The sequence below is a fragment of the Poecile atricapillus genome, chromosome 4, assembly GCF_030490865.1.
Source record: "Poecile atricapillus isolate bPoeAtr1 chromosome 4, bPoeAtr1.hap1, whole genome shotgun sequence".
NCBI classification, from domain to species: Eukaryota; Metazoa; Chordata; class Aves; order Passeriformes; family Paridae; genus Poecile; species Poecile atricapillus.
In genome coordinates, this window is record NC_081252.1 from 29,502,826 (window position 1) to 29,516,343 (window position 13,518).

The 13,518-nt window shown below is 44.9% G+C and overlaps 1 protein-coding gene across 3 annotated transcripts in view; it reads right to left on the minus strand.

Moving 5' to 3' along the window:
- The window catches only part of LEF1 (lymphoid enhancer binding factor 1), a 71,031-nt gene that overhangs the window by 54,881 nt on the left and 2,632 nt on the right, over window positions 1-13,518 (minus strand). For all 3 annotated transcript variants that reach the window (XM_058837804.1, XM_058837803.1, XM_058837805.1), the window contains exon 4: window positions 12,844-12,977. In XM_058837804.1, coding sequence (XP_058693787.1) covers window positions 12,844-12,977 — 134 coding nt within the window. The remainder of the gene's footprint in view (window positions 1-12,843; window positions 12,978-13,518) is intronic.

Here is a 13,518-nt window from a genome sequence, read left to right on the forward strand (position 1 = left end):
CCTGATGCAAGGGAAAATAATGTAGATGCCCAGGCTGTTGTCTCCCCTCTGCAGCTCCGTGCAGCAAACTGACAGTAGTTCACTTACCTTAAACCAGACACACAGCACATGGCAAACACTAAGTCTCCATTAATTATCTAAAAGATAAATAATGACCTAAAAGTATAAAACACTGCAAAGCTTTATTTAAGCCTCCCTCTCCTCCAGACATACAGACAATTATTGGGCTGCCTTAAAACTACTCTTGCCACAATATTGTTTTCAGAGGCATCAAATGCTCCCACGCTCCTTCCCTCTCCTCATCTGGCTTTGCAGGTGAAAACAAAAGTACATTTCTAGCAAGAAAAGACTGTCCCAAATTTTAATCAAATGTACATCTACATTGCCCTGAAAAAGTATTTCCAGGGAACTTTAAAAACCTATCAGCAGAAAGGAGGGAGGATTAGAAAGATGTAAAAAGCAAGAGCTCAGGAGGGCACGGCAGCTGAACCACTCTGTGTGCGCATGCTGCCCAGTCTGAGCACCAGGGCAACTTTGACAAATATTTTTATTCATGGTAAAACCACTGAATAGAGCCTTTAAGAGCAGAAATTTTGATATATGGTCCTGCTGCTTCAGTGTGAGGAGTGGTGAGGAAGGAAGAATGTGCAAATAAAGCATAAGCTGTAAAGAATTAAACATTACGAGCACCCATGTATTAGCAATAAAAATAATTTCCTCTTAGCTGTATCGTTTTTTGTTCTGCTGTACTAACACTCCTTTCCTCCCTGTAGTCATTAAAACCCCCACTCAAAGACAACAGCAAAGGGATCTGGCCTCCCTCCCTATGGACACAGAGCTTATGTCCCTGTCATTTCAAGGCTGGGAAACTGTCTCATTTTCACTTTGACTGTTCTTTAGAAGACTAACCATACTGAGGCTGAAATTGGAGTCAAACGTAGCAAGCTCTTTTCCAAGATGTAAAAGCTTTATCGTTTTTTTAGTATCAAGATAGAAGTCTTTTCTGTTGTAATCCAAGGTTTTGGAGGTTTTCCTCCCTCTACTCTCCTGCCATCCCCAACAAATTTACTGCTTCCTCTGCACAGCCTGCTTTTTAAAATCAGGACTAATGCTTTGTGGCTCTGGTGTTCACTCTGATAAGCAGAGGGATGCTTGTAAAGCAACACAGAGGGAAGACAGGCAAAATACAGGGAGCTAAAGCCATCACTGTAAACAGAGGGATCTGCTGCCATTATCTGCAGGACAACTAATTCAACTTCTGCCTATCCCACCAGGAGCCTCAAGTATCTGGAAATGAATGCCAAACTCCAAAAACTTTGCATTGCAAAGGTCTCCAAAACACTCACCACTATGAAGACACAGAAGAAAAATAACTTTTACACGATGCTGCAACCCTACCTTTCAATGTCAAGCCATTACTATGATGAAAAAGTACATTTTACTGTAATTACTGCTAATTTTTCCCTTCCGGGACTTTTGTGTTCATTTACCGAGGATTCACTTGCTACTTGATACTTTTTCTTGAAAGCTTGCTCCTGTTTTGCAGCTATCCAGTGAAATTCAAGAGACACTATTTAGCCCAAAAGAGGCACCTGAAGGCTGTCTGCCAGGTTTTCACCCCATGCAGCTCATTCCATAACCTGCACAGGCAGCATTCCGTGCCCAAACAGAGGCACAGCTTGTCCTCACGCAGGATTCTTTGGTAACCACATTAGAGAGAGCCAGCGACCCTGACACCCAACTTCACCAGCTCCTGAAATCAGGAACTGAAATCCCTTCAAGGTGACTACTTGCAGGACCACAACAACACTGAGTTGTAAGTTTGGCTGTGGTGCTGGGGACTGTGCAGCCACCATCTGAGGCCACAGTGTGTCAGCTGTAGCTACAGCGGTATGATGAAACAAAAGAAAACGCCACAGATGACCCGGATAGCCCTGGCAGGGTAATGGCACCAGGGCACACTGCTTAAGAAATGTAGATAGGACGCCGAGAGCTGTGCTCCAGTAAACACAGCCTGGCTGCACTGTAGTGTATTAAAACAGAAGGTATTTCAGGATGCTCAGGAAAAGGTTTAAAGCTTCCAGCTGCATATGAGCCGGCACCTCCTTGCAAACCATTCTTCCCACCAGAACCTGCCAAGGCACCGGGCACGGACATCACTGAGGCCTTGGGAGATGCCCACCACAGCTGGAAGAGGAAAACATATGCCATTGCTGCCGAGATACCATCCCAAAAAGCTGCTTCCCATCCCCACAGTAAACACCAAAAGTCCCAGCAGGCCGGTGCCAGGGCAGCCAGAGAAACCCTGGCTGGTCATTCCCAGCACATTGTGTGCAAGAGCTGCGCATCAATGGCAGGTTCCCAGGAGAGGGAGCGCACCGTGCTCGTTATCTAATTGTGTTTGCACTGAACTTCTGAGAGGGAGGGAGACAAAAGTGGGGGATGAAAATAATGATGCTGAGGGCAAACAGCCTGCTCCCCTGCAGGGGATAGAGCAAACAGAAAACCAAGTGGGAAGATATGGGTGTTATTGTGTGGCAGGGAGGGAAAATGAGAAAACACAAAGTCTGTTTTTTGACAAAACCTTATTTGGGCTAATTTTCTTAGGCCCCTTCTTCCTTTTATTTAGAAACTCTACTTCAGTAAATTGTTTACTGCTTCATTCAATGGCTAGGTACGAAACACAGCCACAGCCAGCACTGACACAAACTTTCTTCCTATCTGCACTGGCTTTAATCTTCTTATTTTCCCTCCCTCCACCACACACACATCTCAGTTTTTACTTTCTCAGACTTCTCGTTTGCTTTCATAAAAAAAACCAAAACCAACCTAAGAAACATATGTTTAGAAGTGAGCTGTCTTTCAGGTGAATTCCCAAACTGAACTCAGGAAATACGGATTTTGTTCCCACCTCTGCCATCACCTTCCTCTAAGGCTCCACACAAATGTTGCTTTTTCAGGTCATCATTTGCAGAAATCTCCTCCCAGACTGTGTCTTTGCTTTGGGAGTGGGGTGGAGGGAAGCACAGAACATCCACATGCACAAAAACTCAACCCCAGTGCCAGCGTGGGCGCCAGGGATACTTCCCAGGAATCTCCCGGCAGTCATTGACGCACCGCAATTTCCACGGGTCACGTCCTCATGCTACACTCTAGGTTGGGCAATTATACACAGAATTTACCTATTTCATGCTTAATTGCACAGGCACAAACTTTTGCTGCAGCCCCAGAACTATAGCTATAACTTACCAGCAGCATTTCTGTTACCACAGGCACCTCTGCCAGTCCTGGCTTAACCTCCTAGGATCAGATCTCAGCCACTGGCTTAACCAGCCATCCCCTCCTGCGAGAACCCAGCAGAGGAGGGAGAGGAAGCACAGGGAACACAGGAAAGGACAGCGTCAGCCCACAGCTGACTTGTGAGCTGTGGGCTCCTGGGCTGTGTGGGACACGCCACCTCCTGAAGAAAAAAGCAACGCCCACCCTTAGGCTCTTCCACTGACTGAAACCGAAAAAATAATTTATCCACTAGATGTTGGCCAGAGAGATTCATTTAATGGAGAAGGGCACTTTTTGTGCAGTAAGCACTACTGCATAGCTATCCAGCTGTATTTACTTGGAATCCTGGAAGACCAGCTTCACAAACTCACCCCTGAGATCTCCTTCTCCTAGGAAGTCTGCCTGTGCCCCAGACACAGGGGTTTCTGAACTGGCTTTGATTCAACCACATTTCCTGACCGAATAGTTATTGTTCTGCCCCATTAGCCTGCGTTATTCTCACTTACACACGTATCCTTGGGAAAGAAAAAGCAGTAAAAGGAAGGATTTAGCGTCAAAGAAAGAGGGAAATCTCCCTACACAAGTTGTTTAGGAAGCACCCTTGAACTAAAAAATGTTTCAAGACAGCGTTTTGACCAGCTCTCCTACAGTCTCTTAATATTTCCTTATTACAAAGCATGAAGTCATCCTCTTACAGGTCAGTCTGATAAGAAGATTTTAAAAAAAATATAAAAGCCAGTTATAAAAAAAAAAGTGTTTGCGATATTGCTGTCAAGCTGTCTGGGGAGTCACCCAATAAATTAGCATTTCCTTGTGGTTCTCCTACTCCAACCTTTCCTTCTGAAGATTTACATCTAGAACAAAATTGCTGCACTACTATCTCAGAAATATCCTCAAAATAACTGAGATAGGAAAAAAAAAAGTCTCAACAAAACCTGAAAGATCTACACACTTAAGAGCTAAGCGTTTTAAAGTTTTATTTCTTTTCTTTCTCCTTAAATCTACCATAAATCCATTTTTCCCTGTAGCAAGAGTATTTAAGACACAAAATAAAGTGCAAGAGAGAAGGTTTTGAGTAACAATTTTTTCAAATCCAACATGTTTGTTTGAAACTTATTTTTTCAAGTTGAATTTCAGTTGTGTGCAGGAGGCAATTGGGCAGTAAAAACCAGACCAAAATACAGCCCAGCATGCTACTGTCAGAGGGCAGCCAAACCAGGGGCATTCTAAGGGGGTAAACTATTTTAATCGCTTGAGTTTTCAAAAATGTATTCCAGTATGTTCGATGCATGGCTTATTTCCTCTATATCCCAGTGCCAGCTGGGTGAGCTCACTGCTCCTTCCTGTGCTGATCTCCAGCAGGCTGCAGGGGACCTGGGCTTGTCCCATCACCCTGGGCTGCCCCACCCGACCCTCGCTCAGCTCCCGCCCCACTCCCAAAAGCTCCCCGAGAGGCTGAACCTGCACGTACCTTTGTATTTGAAAAAGGAGGGCCTGGATGTGAGCACAAGGACAGTTTTTATACTCAGCAGGGCCTAATTCACATGCAAAGGTTCAGGGGAGAAATCAGCCTCCCCCAGTTTGGAGGGGTCCCCGCATTGCTATTTTCCTGCTTCACCTCAACTTTTCTGTACACAATCTTCAGTTTAAGATACAGAAGTGCTGCTGACCAGACCACAAGGATGGAACAAGCTGCCACAAAGCCTTAATTGAGGAGAGGGGACAGATGTGAGAGTGAAGCCACTCCATAAAAACTAACTGAAGAAAATGTACAACGGAATTTTGCAGCATGGGACAGAACATGGGTTGGTGGCAAGAACCTTGCTCGTTGTGAGGGCAAAACGGAATGATACGAAACTGCAATGAAGAAAACACAGGACTGACAGGGAGCAAAATAAAGAGCGAGGAAAAACACAGTGACCACTTGTAACTGCGGCTTCCTGAACCCAATGCAGCACCACTCAAACTTCAGAAAGGAGAGACCCTCAACGAATCGCTGGACTGTGGCATTTAAACAAAGTAAACATATTTGTGTTGCTGGACACGGTTTATTTGCATTTTAACACATTGGCAGGCAAAAGGCCTTCTCCCAGACCGTGGTCTGCATTTGACAAGCGCTGACACCTTTAATCGTCACCTCCACGTCGTACTTCTTCTATGCTAGACAAAGCTTGCCAATGCAAGACTTGATAGGGATGAAGAAAGATCAAGGCAAAAAGATATGCCAGAACTGTGGAGAGACAACAGACGGTCACGAAGATAAACCTCTGAGGCAGTTTTGAAACACAGAAAAAGGCAGAAAATTGAAGAAATAGAGCCTTATAGCATAGCTAAGTGACCAGTTACAGAGAGAGCTCTGAGCAGCCAGTGTCACTAGGATGCCTGCTCAGAAATATGCAGGGATAGCATTTTAGAGCTCATTGCTCTCCACCTCTGAGCCAACGAAACTGCCCAGCAGAAGTCCCTTGATCCCTTTCCGTTTTTGAATGTACGTGATGAATCAAACAATTTCCAGACTGGTTTCCTTTGGATATTGACTGCAACCCCACCCACACCTCTATTCAAGTCAGTTAAGGTGAAGCTGAGCTGTCATCAGTATCCACAGGATTCCAGCACCATGCCTTCCAATTCTGTGCAATCTCACTCCTCGTGCTGACGCTGTGAGGCTCACTGCAGCTCCCACAAGTTCCAGGTTTCTCAGAGCAGGGCCGCTGGGTACGTGCAGTGCCTGGCACTGTGCTGGATGTGCAGCAGCAACCTGTTTCAAACTATTTTAAAGCTTCCCCACTCAGAAAGCAAGGAGGGGAAAGAGAGGGGAAAAAAAAAAAAAGGGTCACACACTCAGCTTTCTGCTGCTCTCTGCCAGCAGCATTACTGGGGCTGCCTCGCACCACGAGCAGGTGCCTGTGTGCCCTGCTCCTTTGAAGCCCCAGCGCTGTCAGAAGGTACCTCACAGCAAACACTTGCATGAAGTTCCCCTTCCCGAGAGACTCCTTCCCCTGCCCTGGTCTGGGTGAAGCAGACCTGCCTGCTGATTCTTGTGGCACTGTTTGAAGTGAGGGGCTGGAATACTGAAAGTGCTTGGATTGACAGAGGCTTTTGGGAATTACCTGCTCTCTGGCTTGCCTAATAACTCCTAGCCAAAGCAGTTCTCTGGTTTACGTGTTACAGCTGGTGACAGCACTACACTTACTTTTTAAGTTGAGCTGCCCATGTTATAAATATTCAATCAAAGCCCCGTAACTTTGCACTTGTAATTTTTGTTGACTAAGCTCATCCCATTGATTTTATGCCTCAACCTTACCTATATCCACAGCCATTTAAAGAAAATAAACCATCATTGACTCGACCTTTCAACTCCATGAAAATGCTCTTCTACACAAGGGATTTGGTAACTTTGAAGATCACAGGCAAAGATAGTCTAGGTCCTTCATCCTCCATCTGAAGCCCCAGCAAGCAACACCACCACCAGACACCATGAAAGGCCAGCCACTTTTCCTCAGGCAGTTCAGGCCCCTTTTCTTCCCCTTTAGGAGAGCAGGCAATCCCTGACTGATTAGCACAGTTGGTGCACATGTTAACTCCCTATTGCACTTTTAGCTCAATCCCAAAGATTCAATGAATACATTTTTGTTTAAGTGCTCAATCACTTTCTTGCTGAGAGGACAGATTCCTTTGAAGTGGGAATCCCAAACTAAATAAACATATCCACAAGATCCAAGTCTCAAATAGAAGCCAATGGGTTGCTAGATTAAGTTATTCCGAATGCAATTCTCTTAAGTGAATCTAATACTTACGAAGGGCTGGAGCAATAGAGACACTAATCCCTAAGTGCCCGGGCAGGAGCAGCACGCCAGGCAGTTGTGCCTCCTGCCACCGGTGTCCTGCAGAAAGGCACCAAACCCAACAGCCAGGTGAGAGCTGTCCTCATGCCAAACATCTCCTACAACCAAAACCAGCTTGGAAAGGAACGCCTGCTATCCCAGACGGGGAAGTTTGGGGTAAATGGGAGCCATATATGCACAGCTGGAGCGTCACAGCTCGTGGCTTCCCTGCAGCAGCGGGGAGGACACAAGCTGAGGACATCCTGACTCGACCAGGTCAAGGACAGACTGCCTGGCTCCCAGCAGTGCTTCCCTTGTACCAGACAGACACTGCTTCACTCTCCATCCACATGAGAGCAGCACAGGAGATCACACACCAACACACATACACCAACCTCACGTCGCAAAATGTTCGGTGTCCATGACTCTTGCTCGTTTGTCTCTTTTGTCTTCTTGAGAGGCATGGTGTTTTACTACTAGGGGGAAAAAAAAAAAAAAGCCCATGCCTCTGATAGGACTTCAGAAATATTAAGCAGCAGTAAAATTCTTTTGTGTGGGTTATTTCCTTCCCATATCAGGAGGCATTTTCACTAACTGTAAACAGAAGTTAAGCACTCAAGAGAAGCCAGGCCCCGGTACCCAGGCTTTTCAATGCCTGCAGGCATGCAGCACTGCAACTATCTGGAAAAAGCCTTTTCCTCTTTTGATGCCTGAACCTGTGGAGCTTCGGGCTTTCTTCTTGAGCCATATCCTCCTTGGCACTTGCAGCCCATAACAAACTATTCTTATTAACATTTTTTCTGGGCTGGGATTAAGTTGGAAAAGAGACAGGAATGACATTTTGCTTAAACCACTTTAAAAAGTAAGCAGAAGTTCTACCATTTAAAGTTTATATTGAGTCTGCTTCTAGATATATAGAAAAAAGGGATATTCAGGATATAAACACACACAGGTATTGCTGTACAAAAGCTCCAACTTTGAAGATTTGCAATGGGTGGTGTTTTTGATAATGCCTCTGCTCAAGCCACACACATGCAATTGCTGCCTCTGTGCTGAGACATTAGGAGAACATTTTGTTTTCCCCTTGCCCATTCACAATTACATAGATTTGCTAATTGCATCAATGTGACAAGGAGGAGGCATCAAAAGCTGAAAAGGTGTTCCCTTCACCAGTATGTGCCAAAGATCACAGTAAAAATTAACTGTATACCTAAGACTCTGCCTGGAGGTCTGAGCAGGAGCAGCCAGACCAAACTTCAGACAAGGACAACCTAGAGTCACTGTGATAACTTCTTTGGCCTCATTTTCCAAATGGAGGATTCCATCTCATTAAGTGGGAGAAAGAAAACACCACCAAAACTTATCCTATTCACAGCTTGGGTTTCTATTTCACAGTGGCCCGACTCGTAACTTGGACTGATCAGCCGTGATTGCCTGAGCAGCTGAGAGACACACTTGCAGCAATCAGGTCCCACTATTAGGACTGAGCAGATTCCTGTTCTTTCCCGGTGCTGCAATTTGGCAAGGCTCACTGAGCTCCTCAGAAAACAGCACTAAAATTCCTCCCTGGGCAAACGCTAACACACTCCGTCAAGTTCTGCTTCCATACAGCCGGCAAGCTTTGTGCGCCTCTGTGCTTGATTTCAAAGTTATTTAAGGAGCTAATCGGCATCATTCAACTGCACTGCGAAGCCGTGTGCCGCTGCAGAGCTTCGGTGTTGGATAAGCAGCTCTGGCTTGTGGAGCCCCTCAGCTGCCCATTCCTCAGGCACGGGCCTGGGGTTGTGGAGGGAAGAGAGATCTGTGACAGGACCACAGCTGCCTAAGGCCCCCCAAGCATCCTGCTCCCATGCCAACTTGGGAATCAGAGCAAAGCTTTCTGCTGGGTGATACGGGAGCAGGAGCCGAGCTACAACTTCTGCACTGTGAAAGCCTGTTTCATATTGGCCAGGGAGGTTTCAGCTGACCACAGCTCCCAGCTATTCCCTACAACTGCATAGTGAGAAGAAGCAAATTCTCGGGAAAAGACAATACAATGAAAAAATCAGGTTTGTGTCCTTCTGCAGCTCCCATACATTCCCCCTGGGGCTCCAAAATTTCCACACAAGTAAGTGAATCAGCCCACTTTCAGAGGAACAGAAGTTGTAGCTGGGGAAACAAAACCCTCTCATGAGGCTCCATAGCCACTAATTTTTGCGATTTCTACCCTCATCCTTCTTTCTGCTCATATTATCCTCCGAATCTCCTGGGACATCAGCTCTTTAAGATGGGAACCAACTCCATACCCCCAGCTGTGCAGAAACATACAAAGAATATCCAAAATTTGGGCTAGTCCTGCATTGTTCCTAACAATCCAATTCTCTTGGAGAAATTCCTCATCATTTTCAGATATGCTGCATTGTGGAAGTTGCCATAAAATGTTTATACATTGTATCCTCTGACCTATTTAACACATCCAGCTGCTACAGAGAAGCAGTTGAGCCGCCAAGAAAGAAACCCAGACCCCAAGAACTCATAAGAAAAGACAAAAGGCAGGCTGCAGAAATCCCCTATCTTTCTATAGGAAGTTTAATTTATGGGGTAGGAGAAATAAATCCAAAATTATCTTCTGGATAAATTTACAACATGGAGAAATTACCCTTCTACAGTCACCTCTTCTGTTCCCACATTCCCATCAAACGGTCAAGAAAGCTTTGCCGCCCCAAAACTAATCTTCTTAACCAAAGGAAAAAACCCACACGTCAGAAAGCAAACAGCTGTCTCCATCTCCCATCTTCAGTCCCCCCGTGCTGCTCAGAAACCACCAAGAGCTATCTGGAGCACACAGGATGCACATTCACCAGGTGCCACTGCGGTCTGGTACCATCACACGCCGATTCTCCTGCAGCCACCCAAACCGACTGCTGCGCTTCTCCACTTACCCACCTATCTGATAAGAACACATACTGTGGCCTGAACTTGCAATTAACACTCTCCTGCTCCTACTAATACAACTTGGAAATAGCAAATCACTTGCCAGTAAAATAGGAAAATTTAAAAAAGAAAAAAAATATGTGGGGGAGGAGAATGGGGAAGACAAGACCTCTCTAATAACAGCAGATTTTGGAAGATTCTACATTATTCTCAAACACCCTCTCCCTTTCAAAAGCTACACTGAAATTAGACTTCCTTTTTTTATTATGGTTTATTAGGCAAGTTGTGTCTGACAATGGATTTGTACTTCTAATTTTACAAAGCAAGCTTCTAAAGCATTCGCCTTTTTAAAAAAAAAAGGAAAGGGTTTTTTTTTTCCTCCTTCTACATATGGTGATGGAAGTAACTTTTTTCCCTTTCCAGGAAAGCTTTGCTCTCCCTTCTCATAGATGGTCCTTGCCCTGTGTCTGGACAGCATTCCCCAGGGGTGCATCCCCCGGGGCAGTTTGCAGTCAGCGGGTCTTTCCAAGGTGGAAAAAAAGATTCAGCGCCCCAGGGCGCCTTTTTAATCCCGGCTAACACCTCCAGGCAACAGATGCATCAACAAGAAGCGTCTTTGTCATGCAAATGGCAGGGCACAGGTACACACCAGGCACAAATGGCTGGGGACTACTGACACCCCAGGGGAGACCTCTGCCTCCAGTGCTTGCTGATCTCAGCTGCTCCTGGCCCCGCTGCCCTGGGAAGGGGAGGCAGAGCAAACCCGGAGGGCAGCGGCTGGAAGCCCACGGAGGTGAGCGCGGCGCGGGAGCCGTGGAGAGCCACGGAGAGAGCGAGGATTGTCAGTCACCTCCTGGGCGCCGCGTTTTCATCTCGCGCGCATTAAAACCCAACTGGCAGCTACGAGCCTAGCGAAGATTACAGTTCAATTAAACAAAAAAATTATTTAATAACTCAAGCGTGTAGCCTTGTGGTTAAACTGAAAGAACTCCAGGCTTATGTCAACATTGCAGCCCTACAACAGCACTGTTTTATTGAAATAGTGGTGCTGCTGTAACATGCAAGGGCAGCACTGAACTAAATTAGCCCCTCAGATGTTCAGCCGGCAGCTTTACAATTAAAAACAAGATGCGTTTTCCCCCCTTGCTCCCCTCCACCACACCCACAAAGGGCAGTTCCTCAAGTACCTCAGACAAGAGCCTCTGCAAGATGATATTCTGAGGGCACTGATGCCAGATCTGTAAAGCGTGGCAGCCCCACGGCATGCATATATGGAGAAAATCCTCAGTGAATAATTAAATTGGATTTTGTTGTTCCAAGCCATGCACCGGCACTCAGGACTTTCTTAGGAAGGTAACGTGGCAAAGAGAGGGTAAAAAAAAAGTCTGAAGTTTCCTAGTCCTCCAAAGAGCACATTTGAGTCTCGATGCCCTCTTGAAATCAACTGCATGCTTTTCCCTATGATACATCCAAAAGGAAGTTTTCTGTAGAACAACGTTTACAACAACAAATATCAACAGACTGTGATCATCATGCTTCACCCTAAATGGTTGTAGGCCTCTGATCTGGAATTTATACACAAAAACCTGCCACAGCTATAGAAAGCAATATATTGCATGAGTTTTTGCATCTTGCAAATGCAGATCCATGTATTTTCCAGTGCCAAAGCACCCTGTAACTCCAACTCCAAATATACACTAATTTAACGTGTTTTGCTGCTGTCAAATTACCAATACAGATGAGGCTCCCTTCTTTTTGTTTTTGAAGTCAAATGCCACAGTCCCAAATAAAAATCAAGAACGTCAGAGAGGAAAACAGTGCCGTGAGAGAGACCTCCAAGTAAAAAATCTATGAGCCACTAAGAAGGAAAACTGCTTTATCACAGGGAAGTAACAGCATCCAACTTCTCCTATCACAGCATGCACAACGGCAGCGGCATTTTTCCAGCAGGATGCCTACCAGCAAATTGTTTCCCGCTCCACTCCGGTTCTACTAATATAATTTCCACAGCTCATTTTAACACTGCCTCTCCATTGCTCTATATGTATACCAAGAGGCTTACAAAAATAAATAGGAATTGACTATCCAGAATTAAAAGTACATTAAAATCCATGAAACATGCATCTACACCAATGGAAACAGAGGGACCAACCTGGAAGAATCAGTGCTCGCCACAGTGTAAGGGAAAGCTGTAACTACTGCATCATGGTTGATATTAATTCCTAAACGACCATTTCACAATTTCTGGCTGAAGATACAGAGTATGTTTCAAAGCAATGCTGCCAGATAGATAAAGCCTTCACGCAGACCAACTGATGGTGGAAATAAATATCAATCAGCAAAGAGCAATGCCACATCTGAAGGCAAACAAACAAACAAACAAAAACCAAAAACAAAAAAAAAAAAACAAAACAAAACAAAAAAATCCAATCTTCTTATCTTACTGTCAAGCAACTTTAGCAGTTCTGCTTCCAGCCCTTGATTTTCCTCAACAGATTTAAAGCCAGAAAATTCACATCTGTCCCAGTCACTACAAAAACAGCATTTACATCATTCTGCCGTACATTATCCTAGAGTCGTAAACCAGGGCTCCCCCCACAAAGCCCCCAGCCCTGTTCACAGACATTAATCTCAGCTTTTCCACTGTGATCACAACCAACACCTCTAAGAGCTCTCAAACTCCACTGGACAGAGGCTCTGAACAACAGAAGCTCAACCTTCATCGCCACTGAAACTACCCAAAAGACCCCTGTTGTAAGTAGACTCTGCAGAGCAAACAGGAGGAAACCCAGCTTGCCAAAACCAGCCTTTGGAAGAGATAACTCACTGTTCTGGGGATGGGTGGCGACAGAGATCCATTAGGCATGTATGGGTCGTTATTCATATTTGGCATCATGATATACCCAGAATAACCAGAGTATGATGGTCCCTTGCTGTATAAGCCACTGTCTGGATGTTTTCCTATGGAAGACAAAACAATGATTACATTATTCCCCACATATGCATTTCTCATGAGTTAGAGCACTCAGACAGGTACTGTGAATATATGAAAATGTCCTGCATGCAAACATTTCCTTGCTCATGGAAATTACTGCTGACAGAAAACAATATGAAGAAATCTGTAATAACTTTTTTTTTTTTTTAGGAAGAGTTAATTCTTAAAGGAGTTAATTCTTGGTGAGGAGTTTATGTTTAAAATACAGGATAGCCTCAAAATAAATTATTTTGCTAGTACTCATTCAAATCAAAGTAGACACATCAGCAATGACATCACATTTCTCAAGTAGCAGTTTTCCCCAATTTTATACATGCCTCTAGGATTTGTCAATTCAGAATTAATGCCAGCATGAGTTTCCAACTTCATTCTTAGGAAAGGGAGGACAAGGCTGTGATAACTAGATATAATATTTTCCTTTTCTTGCTGAGCCAGTGTGTGTGCAGTGAACAATTCATTCTGGCTATGCTCATTGGGAACAATTAAAGGGCAGGGGGTGGCTTGGAA